Raw genomic sequence first — 19,082 nt, 5'->3', positions numbered from 1 at the left:
TTGCATAGACACTCTAGAGGTAGTAGCCTCCATCTCAATATCCGACTTTGTTTTGGCATCCTCAACCTTCTTGAATAAACGAGCCTCAAGAGCAGTGGCGCCCGGTAAGTTTCTTTCAAGGGTTTCAACTCGATTTGCTACGCTTAAGTGCTCTGCCCTCAAATTGGCGTTCCCCAAAGCTTCACTGTTCATTATCTCTTGTTGACTTTAGATACGGGATTGGAGTTTCTTGATCCACGATCTCTGATTGTCTATCAACTAATGCAACTCTCTCTGCTCCTCCAGGATCTCAACCTTTGGTACCAACTTCTCCTTCTCCTTGGCATCCTCCATATCCTTCTTCTTTTGATTCTTGATATATTCCAGAAGCACCAACTCACGCTCAGCCCTTTTCGTGTTTGATTCCTCCAGGGCGATGATCCTATCAAGGATAGGATCAGCGTACACGGGAGGTGTCGAAAGACTTTCCTCTGGCGATGGGTTTTGGTGAGAAGATTGTGGACGGAGGGGTGTCGGATAGGATGGGTGGTGATGTTGTTTGGAATGGTAGTGTGATGGACTGGGTAGGCAATGGTGAGGTTGTGATAGTTGGGGGTGTTGAGAATAGTGGTGAGGTGGCTTCGGGTTGGGTGGTGGATGATGCTGGTTGTGTTGGAGGTGAGGAAATAAAAGTTTGTGTCCATAAACTTGTGGTTTGGATTGGTGAACTAAATATGGAAGACGTGAATGGTGAGGTAGGTAAGGGTTCAGTTGGTTGTGGTTGTTCGGGTGGTGTAGTGGTTTGAGGTTGTTCTTGTTGTGGGGTAGGTGAAGGTGGAAGGTTTTCTAAAAATGATGGCATATGTTGGTCTGGTTGTATAGGTGAGGGTTCAGGTGAGTAAACGGGTGAGTCATGTAATAGGGTCTTGGTTGGTTTGGCTTTGGTTTTAACTCTGGGATTCGGTTTCTTGTAAATGGGAATCTTGATTTTTGCCACATCTAGGTCTCTTAGGGTTTTTGATAAGGTTTTAGGTGAAACTATGTGTGGGTCAGGTGTAGAGGAAGGCTTACCTTTGCTGGAAAGCTTGACGATAAGCTTGGTAGACTTCTTGGAGTCTACAAGCTTCTTCAGACGCTTCAAGGGCTGATATTCCTCATCCTCCTCTTCTTCACCTTCCTCGACCACCTTTGCCTTACAAGAGGTACCACCAATAGAAGGCTTGTCGGCAGCTTTCCGCTTCAAATCGTGTTTCGCCTTTGTTCTGTCCTCAGGCGCCTCATCAGAAGAATCAACATGTTCAGCTTCAGCATCAGAACCTCCTATTTCTCCACTCTCTTTCTCAAAACCTTCCTAAACCTCTTCAGTCTCCGCAAGCAAACCAAACTTGGGTTCCTTTCGTACTCAACATAAGCCCGAATAATGACTGCTTGATTGCATTGACATGGTAAGGCTCGAGCAATAACTTTTTATTCTTTGCTTTCTTTTGAGCTGGCCTGGGTACCTTTGGAATAATATCATCTAATAATAGCTGCACGAATCTGGGATATATAAGCCATGTTGACTCATTCGTTGCATTCGCCAGCATGCACAAGAACAACATCCGGGAATAATTGAACTTTTCCCGATGTGTCAGTGCATACATGATCCGTACCCGAACTGCACGCATGCTATCAAATCCACCACATAAGTCTGACAAACAGTGAATCACTACATGGAATAGGAATCTCCAATATGGCGGTAGATGCTTCTTTTCCAAACTCTTCCACTCCGTATCATATCCCATATCTGTTACAAACCCACTCAGCTTGGTCCTGTCACCTTTCTCATAGATATAATCTGGCTCATCCTTAATCTTCAATGCTCGCTTGATGGCTCCTTCTGTAATCTTCAATGTCTTTCCTGCCACCTTTGTATTGATTGAAAGAGCATCATCTGCAGGTGTTGCATATGCCCAGAATTCTGTAACCCACTTTGAGTAAATGGCAGGGTTAGCAGAAATGGCATACTTGAGAGGTGACTGCCTTAGCCCCTTGATCATTGATGTAAACACCTTTTCTTTTCTATCCTTGGCTCCTCGAGAGGACAATATAGGTTATGCGCCTGAAATCATACATCAGGATCATGAGAATCATCATTAAGTATAAATGAAAGACAAAAGACGTATTAGCATATATATACTTATATATATGATTATGTACATGAGTTATTAGGTTAAGTTTAGTTATACACATACTTATATTTACTTGTTTATATACATAACTGTTTTGATAAGTTAATAAACTGATTTTAGTTTATTAATAAGTTAACAAGTCCAATATATACAAAGGTTTTCTGTTCATAAAGGTCCAAAAGTTAAACAGTCCACATATGTCAAAAAAATCTAGTAGCTTAGCAGTTAATTATTTTGAAAATTTTGGTAAGTGTTAAAATTTGCATGAAAATTTCGCATGAGGATTTAATCGCCTCGCATGGGATGCGAAAGCAAAACAAATAACCCATTCTCTTTGCATGGGGAGCGAAGCGAACCAGATAACCCATTTGCTTCGCATGGGGTGCGAAGCGAATAAGGTTTCCTATTCGCTTTGCATAATCCATGCGAAGCAAACTAGAGATTGGTTTCGCATTGCATAGTTTGTGCGAAGCGAAGGAGAAATATAATTCGCATTGCATGTTAGTGCGAAACAAATTAGATTTCCCATTCGCTTCGCATGAGCCATGCGAAGCGAAATTTATCCCTAAGCAAAAATGTTCACTTAGCCCCTTTTTGATCCTTTTGCTCTCCACTTGATCTCCTAGACCCGAATTGAAGTTCTGGAAAGTTTGAAGCAAAACCCCTTTCATTCACACCCTCAATCGGACCCAATAAGTCCGAACAAACCCTATATTTACAAACTGTACAAAATCAAACCTAAAACTAACATCTAAAGATGATTTTCATGATCCAGATTCTTGTTAGTGGTTGTATAACATGACTGTAACAACTATTATGAAGATCTATCATCTAGATTTGACCAATGATTCGTGTGAACTGTTGTCCAGATCTGCAAGAACCTAGAAGAAAGAGATGAAGATTTGGTGATGATGATGGTATACCGTGGGTGTGGGTTCCATTTTGATGATCAATTGTGATAAACAAGGCTAGATCGTGTGTAGATTGAAGATGAATAGTTAGGGTTTGAGAGAAATGGTAGAGAGAGAAAGTGAGAGAGTTCGGTAAAGTATAGTAGTGAATAGTGAAAGATATTTTATGTGGCCCTTATATATAGGGTCAGCCTATCTCGCGATAAAGTCAAAAACATCACGAGTATTCACCGAAAATACACTCTCAGTCCTCGGTCTTTAAAATTGTTTATGAACTAAAACCCGAAAAATATTTAACTACCGAATCCAAGCACTTGGTTATTTTTCAAAATTTCTTTTTACGGTCTGTAACTGTTAACGTTCAGAAACGATCTCTTAAGCAAAGTAAACTAAAAGAATAAATTTCAGCTTAAATAAAAGTGAAATAAAAATAAAATAAAAAATAAAAATAAAAATAAAATTAAAATTAAAATTAAAAGTAAAACATAAAATATTAAAATACCAAAGTAAATAATATTTTAGAAAATAAAAACAAAACAAAACAAAACAAAACAAAATAAAACTTAAAAGTAAACTTAAAATTATCTAAAAAGATTTAATGATAAATAAATTAACATAATTCTTTTCATTGATTGATTAATCAATTTATAAGAACGATCCGCAACATGGAATCATATTGATTTGCAAAGTCCTAGATCGCGTTTCCATTTTGATATTATTGTGACACAAGTTCATCATTGATTGTAGATATTGCCCACTTGTTTAACTGGACAAGTGTTTTGATGTTAACGTGATACATTTAAGGTTCAATTAGGCACGGAACTTGTGTGGTCCCCACTTAATCAGACATGTTACTGATTCCATCATATCTCGGGCCTAGTTTGTGTTGACATATCACCTCAACTTGACTTAAACATTTCTTATTTGATCACTGTACACTTATTAACAGTTTGGACACTTTTACTTTGTACACTTGACTCTTTGTACAATTGACTCGATCTAGAAAGATTAAAATAAAGCATAAGTTCAGGCCATAACAATCAGATCGGATACTACCATATTATCGCGCAGAGAAAGTCCAAGGCTTGAACAAAAGAAAGAAAATATAACAAAGCAGAAGACTCAGGGCCTTAACTATTAGATCTTGTATGACTACAAACGTAAAAAGTCCAAGGCTTGAGTCAAAATAAATGAAGAAATAAAGCAGAAGTTAAAATTCCTAGAATTGACTCTTTTTCTGACTATTTTGTTTTTCTTTTTCTTTCTTTTCTTGACGCTTATCTGACTCTAAAAATTAAAAATGACACGTATTTTCATAAGAAAACTGTGATCAGGTAAAGAGAGGCTTGGGTATGATATTTGTAATTACATTTCATCCTTCATGGATATGACTTTAACGAAATCATGCAACCGCATCATAAGTGTATAGCCACTAGCACAGGCAAGAATTTAGGTTTATATCACCCAACACTTACTCATTTGTCAAGCCTATCTACACATTTATGAATGACCTTGTAGCCTTTTGATCTACTCTTTTCATGCGCTAGGATCATTACATGCCAATGTACTATTATTTTCCACATGGTCGGATCAAATTCTCAATTGAAAGTTTTAAATATCCGACTCTCTCTAAACAGGAGCTCCCTCTAAACGGGACAAATCTTTTTGAATTTTCTTAAATATTTATTAAATAGGAGTAAAGATGAAATTAATATTATATATGAAAATGAAATCTTTTTGTTAAGTCAAATGACTTGTTTTTGTTTTTCTTAAAATAAATTTAAAATCTTTTTGGTGAGTTACCGATAACTCAATTTTCTCCCTCTAAAATTGTGACATATTTTAAAAATATTTACAATTTTAAATAAAAGATAAAATTTACTCAAAGGAAATCATGCCCAAAGATTCAATGAGAAAAACAAAACGGGCATGACTGAAAGCTTTTGTAAAGTGATCTGCAAAGTTAAAGTCAGTGTGGACCCCTTTTATGTTGACAAGCTAACAATCAAAACAATCATGAATAAAATGTATTCGGATGTCGATGTGCTTAGTCTTTGAGTACTGGAACGGATTTTTAACAATCGCAACGGCAGCCTCATTATCACATTTGATCGTGGTATCATAGAAATTCAAAGCGTAATCCAGCAGCTGATGCTGGAACTAAATGATTTGGGAGCATCAACTGGATGCGGCGATGTACTCAGCTTCCATGGTGGAGGTGGACACAGTGACTTGTTTATTGCACTGCCATGAGACAGCCTATCTCCCAGGAACTGACATCCTCCAGATGTTGACTTACGGTCGAAACTACATCCCTCGTAATCATTGTAAGTGTATGCATGAAGTTCCAGGGGAGACTCTTTTGGATACCGGAGTCCCAAACGAAGTCTTCCCTTGAGGTATCTGAATATACGTTTGACAGCGGTCATGTGGGATTCTCTTGGATCAGATTGGTATCTGGCGCACTAACAAATAAGGAACATGATGTTCGGTCTACTTGCAGTGAGATACATCAGTGGGCCAATCATTGACCAATACATGTGCTGATCAAATGGCTTTCCTGATGGATCAGGAGCAAGTACTGGTCTTGTAGCGATTGGTGTCATGAATGCAGTTGAGTCCTTGAATCCAAATTTCTGAACAATTTCGTGAACATACTTCTCCCAATGAATCAAAGTCCCGTCCGTCTTTTGTTCAACTTGTAAGCCCAAGAAGAACGTCATTTCCCCCAAAGAACTCATCTCAAATCGATTCTACATAACCTCTGAAAACTCCTTGCACAGATTATCATTCGTAGACCCAAAGATGATATCGTCAACAACATAAAGTTGGACTAGAATCAGATCTCCTTTAACCTTCTTGACAAAGAGTGTTTGATCGACAATTCCTCTTTTGTATCCATTCTTCACCAAATGGACGCTAGTGTGGCATACCCGGCACGGGGTGCTTAGTGAAGACCATAAAGTGCTTTATCGTGACGATAGACATGGTCTGGGTGATCCGGATCCTCAAAACCTGGAGGTTGGCTAACATAAATTTCTTCTTTAACGTTTCCGTATAAAAAGGCTATCTTCACGTCCATTTGATATACTTTGAAGTTCATATACGACGCGTAGGCCAAAAAGATGCGGATTGCCTCTAATCTGGCCACGGGTGCATAAACCTCATCGTAATCAAGTCCCTCGCGCTGCCAAAAACCTTGCACAACAAGCCGGGCTTTGTTTCTGATGATGACCCCCTTGTCGTCCTTTTTATTTCGGAACACCCACTTCATTCCAATCGGTCTCTTATTTTCCTGTTTTTTTACTAGCCTCCAAACATTCAGCTTCTTGAACTGCAACAGTTCCTCTTGCATGGCTTCAACCCAAGAATTTTTTTTCAATGCGACTCGGTAGTTTTGGGGTTCAACCTGTGAAATAAAACAAGCAAAAAAGACATCTGTTAATGTTACCAGAAGTGCTGCGTGTTTGAATGCCAGCTGATGGGTCTCCAATTATATTCTCAGTCGGATGTCTTTGGTGGATCGGTAATTAAGGAATTTTCTTGACATGCTCTTCATGCTCAAGTGGTGTTGCCTCAAGTTCCACTGATAAGCTCTCTATGGGATGAAAAACAGTAGTCAGATTAACATGAACATTTGGTTGAATAACAGTGCCTTCAGGTTCATCAACTAAATTTTCTTGATCAATGGTACCATCCCATAGGTTGTCATAGAAAGGTACAACGATGGCTGGAACTGATGTAGAGTTAGTGTTATCAGAAGCTTCATTGTTAGCTTGTTCAACCTGAGCTGCTTCTGTGTTTATCTCTTTAGCTACACCTTGATTTTGTTCTTCTGAGGGAGGTGTGGGAATATATTCCACCACACTTGGTTCAGCTGGAGGATTTTCAAGATGTTCGGTCTGGTCATTCTCCACATTGTCGGCTGACACGTATGAATCGGTATCTGAATCTGTGGTATCTTCGACAGTGGGCATTTCAGTAGTGTTTGCGGCTGGTTGTACTTCATTTACAGGGGCTCATTGATTAGCCACGGGTGAAGCATTTAGTTTGGGAGCAGGAACAGCTACGTGAATGTCTTCCAGACCTCTTAACACAGCTTGCATAAGAATTGACTGATCATTTTCAGGTTGAACAGGAGCAGAAACAATAGGGGAAACCTGTGACACAACTGGTGTTACGTATATCCCTCGAAACTGCTTGAAGAAACTTTCATAATAGAACATCTAGTTCGGACCGTTGTGTGCATCTGTAGGGTTTAATTCTTGCCAATCAATGTTGAATGATTCCAAGATTACTCTAGTTTTCTTGTTGTAGACTCGATATGTACTTTTGTCGGCTGCATAGCCTACAAAGTAGCACTCATCCTCCTTCTCCGCAAACTTGGAAGTTGAAGTGGCATTCGTTTGGAGCACTGTGCAAGGACATCCAAACGTTCTAAAGAAGTTAACCCTTGGCTTCGTTCCATAAAAGACTTCGTAAGGAGTCTTGTTCAATCTTTTGTTTAGCAACACACGGTTTTGAGTAAAGCAGGCAGCATTGATGGCTTCACCCCAGAAAAACAATGGAAGTTTTGAGTATGATAGCATTGTTCTTGTTGCTTCAACTAATGTACGGTTTCGCCTTTCAGCCACCCCATTTTGTTCAGGAGTGTAAGGGGCACTAAATTGACGAAGGATTCCTTTGTTGTGACAAAAATCATTGACCACCTTGTTGCAGAATTCTGTTCCGTTGTTACTTCTGATGCACTTGACTCTTTTATCTGTTTGATTTTCCACCAAAACAATAAACCTAAGCAGAAACTGAGTTGTCTCATCCTTATGCCCTAGAAGAAAGGTCCAATTGAAACACGAAAAATCATCAGTAATAACCAGACAATAGGCTTTTCGACCTATTGCCAAAGGTTGAATTGGACCGAAAAGATCCATATGTAACAATTGGAGAGTGGAGTTTATGGAATTGACGGTCTTAGGTCTGTGAGGAAGTTTGTGCTGTTTGTATTTAGAACAAGATAAACATTTTTCAGCTCAATGAAAGGATTTTATAGGCAAACCCCTCACATGGTCACCTTTAACCAACTTATTTAAGTTCTTAAAGTTAACGTGACCCAATCGTCGATGCCATAAGGATGAGTCGTTCTCTGAGGCCTTGGACAGTAAACAAGAAGCAGTCCGCATAGAATAATTGTTTCTCATGTCCAGAATGTATGCATCCTTATGCCTCGGAGTACGCATCAAAATTCACTCATCACGGACTTTAAAACCTGGTTTGAGAATTAGACACTCATTTTCTGTAAAGAGAGTTGAGAAATGCTTATCACAGATTCGGAAGACACTGAGCAGATTATGGTTGAGCTGTTCCACAAGATTGACTTCATCAAAGGTCAAGGTACCATTTGAGACCTTTCCTTGTTTCATGATTTCTCCTACTTCACCAGCAAAAGAGACATGTCCGCCGTTGAATGGTTTGACATCAAACAGCAATGACTCATCTCCAGTCATGTGTCGGGTGCAGCCACTGTCCAAGTACCAAATACTGTTGACAGGCCTTCCAAGCTGACCCTACACACATGAACAGCTAGTTAGTAGAGGGGTCCCGAGACATACTTATCCCAGGAAAATTAAACAGAAAATCACCAAGTTTAATTTTATGATTCTTAAAAATATAATCATTTGGTGAATCAGACTCTGAAGAGCAATCCCTCGAGGAACTTGAGTTATAATTTCCTCGGTTTTGGAAAGGTTTTCTGGATTGCCTTCGTTTTGGCTTAGTCTTAACTACAAAATCTTCGGGATTTTTCTTGCTGAAAACCTTTGAAGGGTTATTGGGCTTTTCAGCTTCCGAACCCTTTACTAACCTTTTCCTTTCTCTTTGGGTTAGCCAAAATGGTTTCTTTGGTTTCTGTTCTTTCTTTGATTTTGAATCGGTCTCACTAGCAAAAGAGTGAGTTTGGCGAGTCATTTTCTTAGGTTTGGGATCAACCTTAGGAAATGCCTGACCAAACGCACTGCTTAAATCTCTTGGTTGCTTGTGCCAGTTCTTGCAATGTCTTGCAAGATGAGAAGGATTTCCACATACAACAATTTCTTTGGTTGCATTATAGAAATCTTGCTCACTGAAGTATGTGTGATTTGACAAATAAGGTGATGTAGTCGGTTAACATGTCTGTAACCTCTATCTGTCTGATAATTATGATCAATTGAACGTTGAGTAACAAAATAATTTGAATGCATAGGTTTCTGTCGAGAGTAGTAATAGGCACTATCAAACCGATCATTATGTTGAGAACTTTTCTTGTAATTTTTATTTTGAGAAAATGAGGTTTTCTTAGGTGGCACGTATTTACAGGATGTGATTGGTTTTTCATTTTCAATACTAGATTTCTGTTTTCTCAAATTCTCAAGATGATGATCAGTTGATGAGCAACTAGGACCATTCTGTCCATCAACCTTGTCTTCAATTGTTTCATCATAAACTGTTTCACAATCTGAATCAGATGAAGAATATTCATTTTCATTACAATCATTTTTACAACTTTCATTACTCGAACTTTCACAAAATACATGATTAGATGCTGACTTTAACTTCCCAACATAGATTCACACACTTTATTACAAACTGGATTGTTAATTGATTTGGTTAGATCCACACAAGATTCAAAACGTGGTTCTAACTCTCCCTTTAGCTTACAACCCAAGTTAACCTTCCCATATTCACCACTTTTTACATCACCTGCTTCACAAGACACATTGATGTTAGATTTATCAGATGGTAGTACTGGAGCAGCAGTTTGAGAAACAGGATGGACAAATTTCACTGGTTTTGGTGTTCTACCAATCCCATATGACATTTCTTTCCCAGGAGAAGTATTATAGCTAAAATGGGGCAAACTGGTGTAATTGTCATTTAAAGGTGGTGGTACAGCATTATAATCGTACCCTAGCCCCGCCTTTAGCTTAGTACTTCTCTGGGCTCCAATAATATCATCCAATTTCTCAGATGATGTTTCAAATCTTTCGACTATCTTTTCTTGTTTCCTCTTATCAGTAGCATCAAGTTTCAAACCTTCAATTTCATCTTTTAATTTAGAAACTATGTTTTTATAGTATATTACTTCTTGTTCAGTTTGAAAAATTTTAAGTCTGAGATTTGCTACATCATCACGATGAGTTTTAATCTTTTCAACGTAAATCTTGTCGGCTTTTACATACTCAGCATTCAACTCTCGAAGTTTTGAAATTTCTTTCAAGACTTCATCATGATTATGTCTATAAAATTTAACCTTGTTTATGCAAGCTTGAGAGCATAAATTGTTGTATACCTCATCAGCAAGTGATGCATGTGAACTTGCAGCTGATGATGAAGATGCTTCGTTGTTAGAAGAAAAAGCCATTCCTGCCATGTTGAGATGATTCTGCAGCTCCTGAAACTGGTCATCTCAATCCATACCGATATGGACCTCTGTTTGAGAGACAAGGGCTCTTGAGTTCGAACTTTGATTGCCCGTGTGTGGATGGTTTCCAATTTTTGGAACCGAAGTGCTGGGCTTTTCTACCATGTGCTTTTTCCTAGTTGACTTGCTGTTTTCTTCATCAATCACTTCTGTCACAAGAATGTCATTTGCTGGTTTGGGAGGATTTGTGCATTCTCTTGAGAAGTGACCCATCTCACCAAAGTTTCTCTCTATCAAAACCAATTCTTTTCTTGTCAAAGTCCTTAAAACTGTCTTTTCCATACGTTTTCATAAAGTTTGTAGCTCTGTGTACTGCCATAGCCATTTGATATTTGATTCCCATCTTCTCGAGATCCTTATTATTGATGTCTTTTAGATCTCCTGTCTCAAATTGTGGTAGCAACAAATTTCCTTGCAATAACTCTTCATGGCTTGAAAGAAAAGCGTGAACAAGTGCAACATTGGAGTCATTCAACAGAGGAAGTGCTTCACAGTAGCTAGAACTTTTACTTTGCTGAGTTTTTGAAGAAGAGGTAATCCCATGGGCTTTCAAGGCTTGTTTAACTGCACTATCAACTGCCTTATGAAATGAGCTTGAACCAGATGACACAGACTAATTGCCAGTTGAGATAAATGTTGTCTTCTGTGGTGGCACAACTAAAGAGTATTTTGGAGTGTTTACTGGATACATGTTTTGCTGGGTTTTGCTTATGAAAGCAGTAGGCATTGATGATGCAGTATTCATCCCAGCTTGATTTAGAGAATTATATGGTTGTTCATCCTCATTTGCTCAACCATTTCAAATGACTTGATAGTGGATATCAAATCAGTATTTGAAATTGCATTCAAGTTAGTAGTTCTCTTGAATGTCACAGTGTTGGTACTCCATCTATACGGCAAAGAATTCATCAATTTGTGGTTGATTTCAGAATTCATGATGTTGACACTAGCAGCTCTGATTCTTACTTGTAACTTTTCAAACCTTTTTATCAAGTCCCCCACACTTTCACCTTGACGATAGTTAAACATGTTGAACACTTCTTTCAACGGGGCCTTCTTATTTTCCCTTATCTTAGCATTTCCTTCAACCTTTTCAACTAGTGCATCCCACAATCCCTTGGCAGTTGCGTGTTCCCGTAGAGTCTTAGTAATTTCATGGGAAAGACAGACAATTAGTTTGAGGTTTGCTTTCTTGTCTTGCTCTATCAATGTCCTATCATTTTGATCATAACTTTCAACGGGTTTTGGTTGTTCCCCATTTGGAGTGACGGACATGGGAACATGAGGATCTATTTCAAAACATCTCATCAACTCAGAGTCAGTCAAAGAAATAAAGTTCATGAACCTCCACTTAAAATCAGCAAAGTTGTCATCTAATGTCATGAATTTTGGAGGTTTTGTATTAGTTCCCACTTGATTCTCAAGAAACAAGTACCCATTCAATAACTCAGAATCAGTATTAGACATCTTTCAAGCAAGTTCTAAACACTAAAAGTTTTTAAACAGATGAGTTTTTCACCAAATAGAACTAAAAATTTGCAAGGTATGCGAAGCGAAATTGGATGCGAAGCGAAAAACTTTGATGTGAAGCGAAAAGTTGATGCGAAGCAAAGAACTTTGATGCGAAGCGAAACTTGGTGCAAAGCGAAATAGTTGTGCGAAGCGAAGTTTTAGTGCGAAGCGATGTGTCAAGCGAAGTGAAGTAATTTGCGAAGCGAACTATCTTGCGATGTGAAAACCTATGCGATGCGAAGTTTTTCTGTTCTTCCAGAAGCAATCTTTTTCGGGATCTGTTAACCTAGTACAACAACCCCATGGTACATGCGAATGCGAATTTTGGAAAACAAGATTTTTAACAACTTTAAACACTTATTTCTTGAGATTTAACAACTTTTAAGCTTTAGATTTTCACCAAGAACACGTTAAACCATTTTGTGCAACTTATGAACCCGAATCTTTTTGTGTTTTTGTGGTTTTTCTTTGCAAGAACACTTTCTATTCACTTTCTCAAGATCTAAACCCAAGGTTGTGATCCAAAAACCTCAACTAGTGAGTCGAAGCTCTGATACTAATTGTAGGTCCCAACGGGGTGGGTCTAACAACTATTCTTGGATCAACCAAACTCGGTGCTAGCGGAATATCACACCGGGTCACCTTTGGTCTCGGATCTTAAGAGTTATTTTCGGTTTTGAGAGTAAGAGTAAGAGAGAGAGAGAGATAGCAAGATGATAAGGTTGGAGAAAAAACTTGTTTTCTAATGGCATGCTTTCCTATTTGTAGGAAGCATGCATGAGAATAGTATATTATTTTCACTTGCTCAACGGGCTTCTTTACAATGGCCCAAGGCTCAAATACATACAAAAGAGACTAATAAGCCCAAACAAACACAATTACATAAATTCCAATACGAAAGACTTAGATATATAACACGAGACCTAACAAATGCTAAATTGGTCAAAATAAATAAATAAAGTTGAATGTCATTCAAAATATGCAATTAATCATAACTGATGAAAGAATGATGGTTGAAATGTAGTCAAATGTATTTATGATCATCATTACATGTCCTAATAACAAATTGAATTGGCTTTGAATCAAATTGAATGCTTGATATAACAATATTAATAAATAAAAATGAGGTTGAGGCATGAGAAAACTTAAGTAAATACACAATAACAAAGATAGTTACATAAAATCCATTACTTAATAAATCGACAAACACTTGCAATTTAAAACTGGGTGGGTAAACAAATACAAAATTTGACGAGTGTCACACCATATTAAGTTACCACCAGAAACAATGAGCGAGCGTGAATGGACCACGTGACAATCATCTATAGGTGGCAAGGACAAGTATTCTCTCAAAAGAATATGGATGTCAAATTAGACGACAATTCCTAAATAAAAAGTCACCATAACTATTCTCCTTTTAAATGTTGTTTTATATTTTCACATGGTCAGATCTTAGCCCTATTTGTGATGAATCAAATGATACAAATGCAAATGAATAATAAAATGCACAAGTTATAATGGTTCATCTAGAACACAAACTTAATTTCTCCAGATCCTTCTGGATTCTCTAGAAGGACAAGTATTTTCTCAAAGGAATTGAATGTAAAAAGTTATTTTATCAATCATACTTCCTCAAACCATAATAGAAAGCATCATGTGTCTATTTTTCAAATAAGGAAGTAGCAAAGACAAGTATGCACTCAAAGGAGTGTAAAGTATTGATTTATTGTTTTTGTGATTGTGATGGTTTCCAATAGCATAACTCTAGCTAGTATGTGTGTGTACGCGTAGATGATCAAAACGACGAAAATGGACCCAGCACATAGTTGTTCGTTTCGAAACTCCAAATATCATCAGATATTTAAAGAACAAAATTCTGAGTTAACACGGTACGTATAGGTCTACACGCAACATATTGCTCGCTCGTGGGAATCAGGCGTACGGGTCAGACTGGATGACCTATACGCCATCCATTCTCGGGATCATACGTTGCGTTTGCCCTCCACGCTACACATGATCCCGGGTATGGACGACATATAGGTCAGCCTGTCCGACCTATACGTCGTTTCTCGGGAATACGATGCGCTTAGGTCTATATGTGGCGTGTAGCCCTACCCCGACATTCTCTTACCCACATAGTCTAATTGCCATATTTAATTCCATACTCGTATAAGGTTATACCTAACGTATTGAAGATGCATGAATAAATACCATGGGTGTCTAAATAAGATGAGCCTTATATAACTTATATAAAATCATACTTTCGTTTAAACCCAACCTTAAATTATAATCAACTTAGAAAAAATAAAAGTTTAAATATTAATTTCAATTCTTTTGTTTTAACCCAAACGTAGATATAGTTAATTACAATATAAATATGAAAAACAATAAAACACAGATAATTGAATTTTAAAATACCTCATAAAATAATAAGTATTTTCAAGGCCTGAAAATTGCATCGGAATCCGGCGGCAGTCCAAACATCTTTGCAGAACTTTCACCTGAAACATGGCCTTCCGGTCCAGTCCTTGGGTTTAAAAGGTCTTCTGGGCACCCGATATTCGACTCCGGCCATCCAATTTCTTCGCCGGGCAGCGGCGGCAACCCACAGTTGCTTATATCACTTGTGCCAAAGTAATGTTTTTCATGACCCTCATGATTATTAAATATCGAATTGTACCCGCTTATAAAACTATCAAAACTCCCGTAATTAGTAGAGTTAAACTCCATTATATCCATATTTGGAATGCCCGAAAACCCGATTGAAGAAATTGGATCACCTTCAATATGCATAGTTTGATCATGCATTTGTTCTTGATTAGCAACTTCTGGCCTTTGGTTTAGAAAATTAGCGTACACTTGTTGTAGATCAATAAGTGTAGGCTGCATCATTGTCGAACCACCGGCACTGTCCGCACGATTTTCCACATAACCGGCGGATCCACCCGTGTTATGTACAAGAATATTGTTGGCATTGGTAGTATCGGATGCACGAATAGACTTTGCACGTCGGGTTTTTCGGCAACCACCGCCGATTGGGATATTTCTGAGTGAGCCGCCTTTAGTCCAATATCTTCTACACCCTTTACAGAAATACCTAGGTTGAGTCAAGCTGTAATTGTTGTAATAGCAAAACTTGGTGTTTGATGAACCGCAACGAGGACACGGTGGGCATATCTCGACAGTGGGCTTCCATCCTCTTTCCATTTTGTGAAATGTTCAAGTTCATAAAGCTTTAATTGTGTTCTACTTTCCTTCAACATCCAAACCACAATGTATATCTTTGACTGTGTGAAATTGAAGGAGGGAGATGAACATGTGCTTAGGGTAAATTTAGGGTTCTAATAGAAGAAATGTGTGTGAAACTGAGAGAGATGAATCAGTGTGTAAAAAGGTGTTTTCTGTCATAAAATGAGAGAAAGTGATATGGTTATATTGGGTGGAAACTATTGGTCATCAGAGGTTATAAGCCTTGGTTGCATAATTAATGAATTGCTTTGTTTTATGATTATATTAAAATATTGATTCTTGTTCCATCGGTTATCACCAAAACCAATAAATTAAATCTATATCTATATTTTTTTTATTAGTTCGCAAATAAGTTACACAAATGAGCATAATGATATTTATAAAGTTATGAATTTTATAAACAACATTTTACATTATAAAGATTATCACTAATTTACAAACTTGTGACTTATATGATCCCAAAATGGTGTTGAACGGCTAGCCGGCATCAACATCAAATTGCACTTTTGATCCTACTTGTTATAGTCGTGATTGCTTTGCGCATATAGCCTGTTCATATTAAACTCATCTAGAATACTATAATTAAAATTTCCATCCCATGAAGATAACCAAGTTCAACTCACTACCCTCTCTAGAAGTTATTTTTATATGTTTCACCATTTAAAAACAGATTTTTATGGACGAAAAACTAATAGACAAATTACACGCCGGTAATAACTAGTTGCCTGTCATCGACGATATTTAAAAAAAATTCTTTCAGAACTTTTGTCAAGACTATGCCGACAATGACCTATCGGTTGTAGACTATTGGTTAATGCTGATTACGCGGCCATATATATTAATGATATGTACAACAACGTATCACTGATGGCCCATAGTTGCATAATCACTTGCTTACCACCGATAGATCAATGTCAGTTTGGTGAGTAAAAACATCCTAAAAGAATAACTAAAGCGTGCATTAAAGATAGCCGAAAATATTTTTGTTGGTAGTACGTAGTCTAGATCTAATACTTTTGGGCTATACATTACAAAAGATATATATTACGTTTTATAGTTTTATTCCAGTTTAAAAGAAATGTGTGATAACTTGCCAAATATTATTCACCACGCTATTTTTAGAAAAAGATATGAAACTTTTGTTATTTTTTAATATGCTGACCTCTTAGATATCTTCGAAACTTAAGATTTCGGCTTAAAATCTTCAGATTATTTCATAAAGATACGAATCATGACTTGTATATTTACCAACTTATCATCTAAAAAACGAGGTTAACATAAGCGTACGTGTGATATATATTATTAGGAGATTTTGTGTTAAAGAGTGTAACGGGGGCCATGCATGCACGTGCAGGTGTGAGTCAGTGAAGGCAACGTGTACGGGACGCGCACACTTAACCTAGCACTAGTGACGAATCACACGGTGGCCGTCGGTGTTTGCAAGTTATGTCGTCACACCATTGGTTGATTATGAAGGGGACTCAGGAAGCAAATTCATCGATTTCTTCATAATATTATTTATATTTTGTAGATGTGAAAGTGGGATTTGGTGATCCCGAAGACGAGGAATGTCGCTTGGAGAGTGACGCTAGGGGTTTTAGAAAGGTACATCGGATCATGGGCTTCTTGGATCACGATTTTTATAATATCAAATTTATGTCTCGAATTGTGGTGTTGGCTTAGGCTTCCTTTAACTAGACATCAACTCCATTCCACTCTTCACTGGTTAGCAACTGTCAAGATAGATTTGTTTGCTCGTTGAGAATTTTGATAATTATTTTAACTGTCAAAGTGGTACTATATTAAGACGTACCTAAAATATAGATATGAAGATATACACCTAGTAATTAGATCAAATTCATACTTTGTGCATGCCATCAAATAAAAGTATATTAAGCCGTATATAAAATATAGATACCACTTTATAACATACACAAATAGACATAGTAATTAGATCAAGTGCATACCGGCCATGTGTCAATAAATTGAAGTATAGTTGTTAAAATGCACCTAGAGATACTACTACAAAAAACATCTATTAACATGCGTAGGGTCAATATTATATATTGTTTTTAGGATTGTATATGCCGTTTTAATTTGCTTTTAATCGGTGTAGTACGTACTCGGTACGTTTATTTTGTAAGTTAAAACTTTGGATAAATGGGGACCCTATAAAAGGGCTACTTAACCCATTTATCCACACAACACAGCTCTTTCACAACTCAAGAGAAACAACTCTTGGAAATAAAAAGAATTTCTCTCTCTCTATCTTCTTCTTATTTCTTTCAAGCAAATAAACCAAACAAACTAATATCCAAGCCGAGTGTCGTTGGTGATTTCCGCTAACCAACAACACGGATTGATCCGAGTCAAGTCTTGAGATCCATTAAGAGGACCTACAAGTGGTATCAGAGCTTTTGGCTCGACATTTTGTGGTTTTCGGGTCAAACTTTTCTGGTTTTGATCTTAGTTTTTGTTGGATTTGAGGTTGATTTCGTGTTATTCACCTCTTTTGGAGTCCATTACACCATGGAAATACACGAGAACCACTAAATCTAAGTTTTTAGCGTTTTAAGTTTTTGTGTCCGAGCTCAGATTCGGCTTAAAAACTCAGATCTAGGCCGATTTATTGATTTTTAGACTAAAGTCTTTTTGACTTTTTGGAAGTTTGGGTGTTACATTCTAAAAAAAAAAAAAATCGCATCCGGTACTGTAGCAGTCGCTTCCGTGGTACTGTAGCAATCGCCAGAGGGGGGGGGGTACTGTAGCAATCGCATCGCCGAGGTACTGTAGCAACTCATGCGAAACACTGTAGCATGCAAAACACTGTAGCAACTCGGTACTGTAGCAACTCATACGAAACATTGTAGCGAATCGGCACTGTAGCAAAAAAAAAAAACTTAAATTTTTTTTTTCCCTAAAAAAAAAATTCTATCGAGTTAAAAAAACATGTTTTACGAACCTAAACTTGGAGAAAATCTGGATATGAGAGAAAGCCGAAAAATGTTAAAAGGAGAATTCGACATGTTTACACACATTAAAGGAGAATCGGTTGCCTCTCCCATCAACAGATTTGAGTTACTCATCACCAAAATGAGTAGTGTCGGTATCATCATTGGTTTGTTTGAGATCAACATGAAGTTGTTGAATTCACTACTTTACACATGGAACATCAATGTGGTTACCATCAAAAGAACCACAAACCTGTATACCATGACACTCTTAGAGTTGGCTTCTACCATCAAGTCTTTTGAAATAATGAAAGATAAGTTTCAAATGAACAATCAGTCCAAAGAAAATAAAGTTGGGACAAGTAATAAAGTTGTGACAAGTGCTGCCGGTAAAAGTAGTCATGCATGTCCTATCATTCCCGACACATCACCAGCTGATGAGGTAAATCACAATCTTTGTTCTCAAGCATGCATCAACAAAGTCACATACTATAGATATCATCAAGACGAAGTTTTGAAAGAAAATGCAAAACTTCATCAGCTAAATAATGAATATGTAAAAGTTGACAAGATCTATGTTGAAAAGATTAAAACTCATCACGATAATGTTGCAAATCTTAAGCTTAAAATCTTTCAAGAAGAGCACAATGTCATCTATTACAAGAACATAATTAACAATTTAAAAGATGAAATTGAAAAGTTAAAACTTAAAGTTTCTGATAAAAAGGAAAAAGAAAAGCAAGTTGAAAGATTTGAAGCATCATCTGAGAAATTAGATGATCTTATTGGAGCCCAGAGAAGTTCTAAAGTTAAAGCAGGGCTGGGGTATGATTACACTGCCGTACCACCACCATTC

General features: G+C 37.4%; 1 protein-coding gene across 1 annotated transcript; it reads right to left on the bottom strand.

The window, feature by feature from the left end:
- Positions 1 to 14,465: 14,465 nt before the first annotated feature.
- Positions 14,466 to 15,233, bottom strand: LOC143631152 (dof zinc finger protein DOF3.5-like). The gene has a single exon (XM_077099998.1). The coding sequence runs from the start codon at positions 15,231 to 15,233 to the stop codon at positions 14,466 to 14,468; it is 768 nt and encodes a 255-aa protein (XP_076956113.1).
- Positions 15,234 to 19,082: the final 3,849 nt, after the last annotated feature.

The sequence above is a fragment of the Bidens hawaiensis genome, unplaced genomic scaffold, assembly GCF_021521415.1.
Source record: "Bidens hawaiensis isolate Kalapana, Puna unplaced genomic scaffold, B.hawaiensis_p1.1 tig00005944_1, whole genome shotgun sequence".
Taxonomy (NCBI): domain Eukaryota; kingdom Viridiplantae; phylum Streptophyta; class Magnoliopsida; order Asterales; family Asteraceae; genus Bidens; species Bidens hawaiensis.
This window is presented reverse-complemented; position numbering and strand designations above follow the sequence as displayed.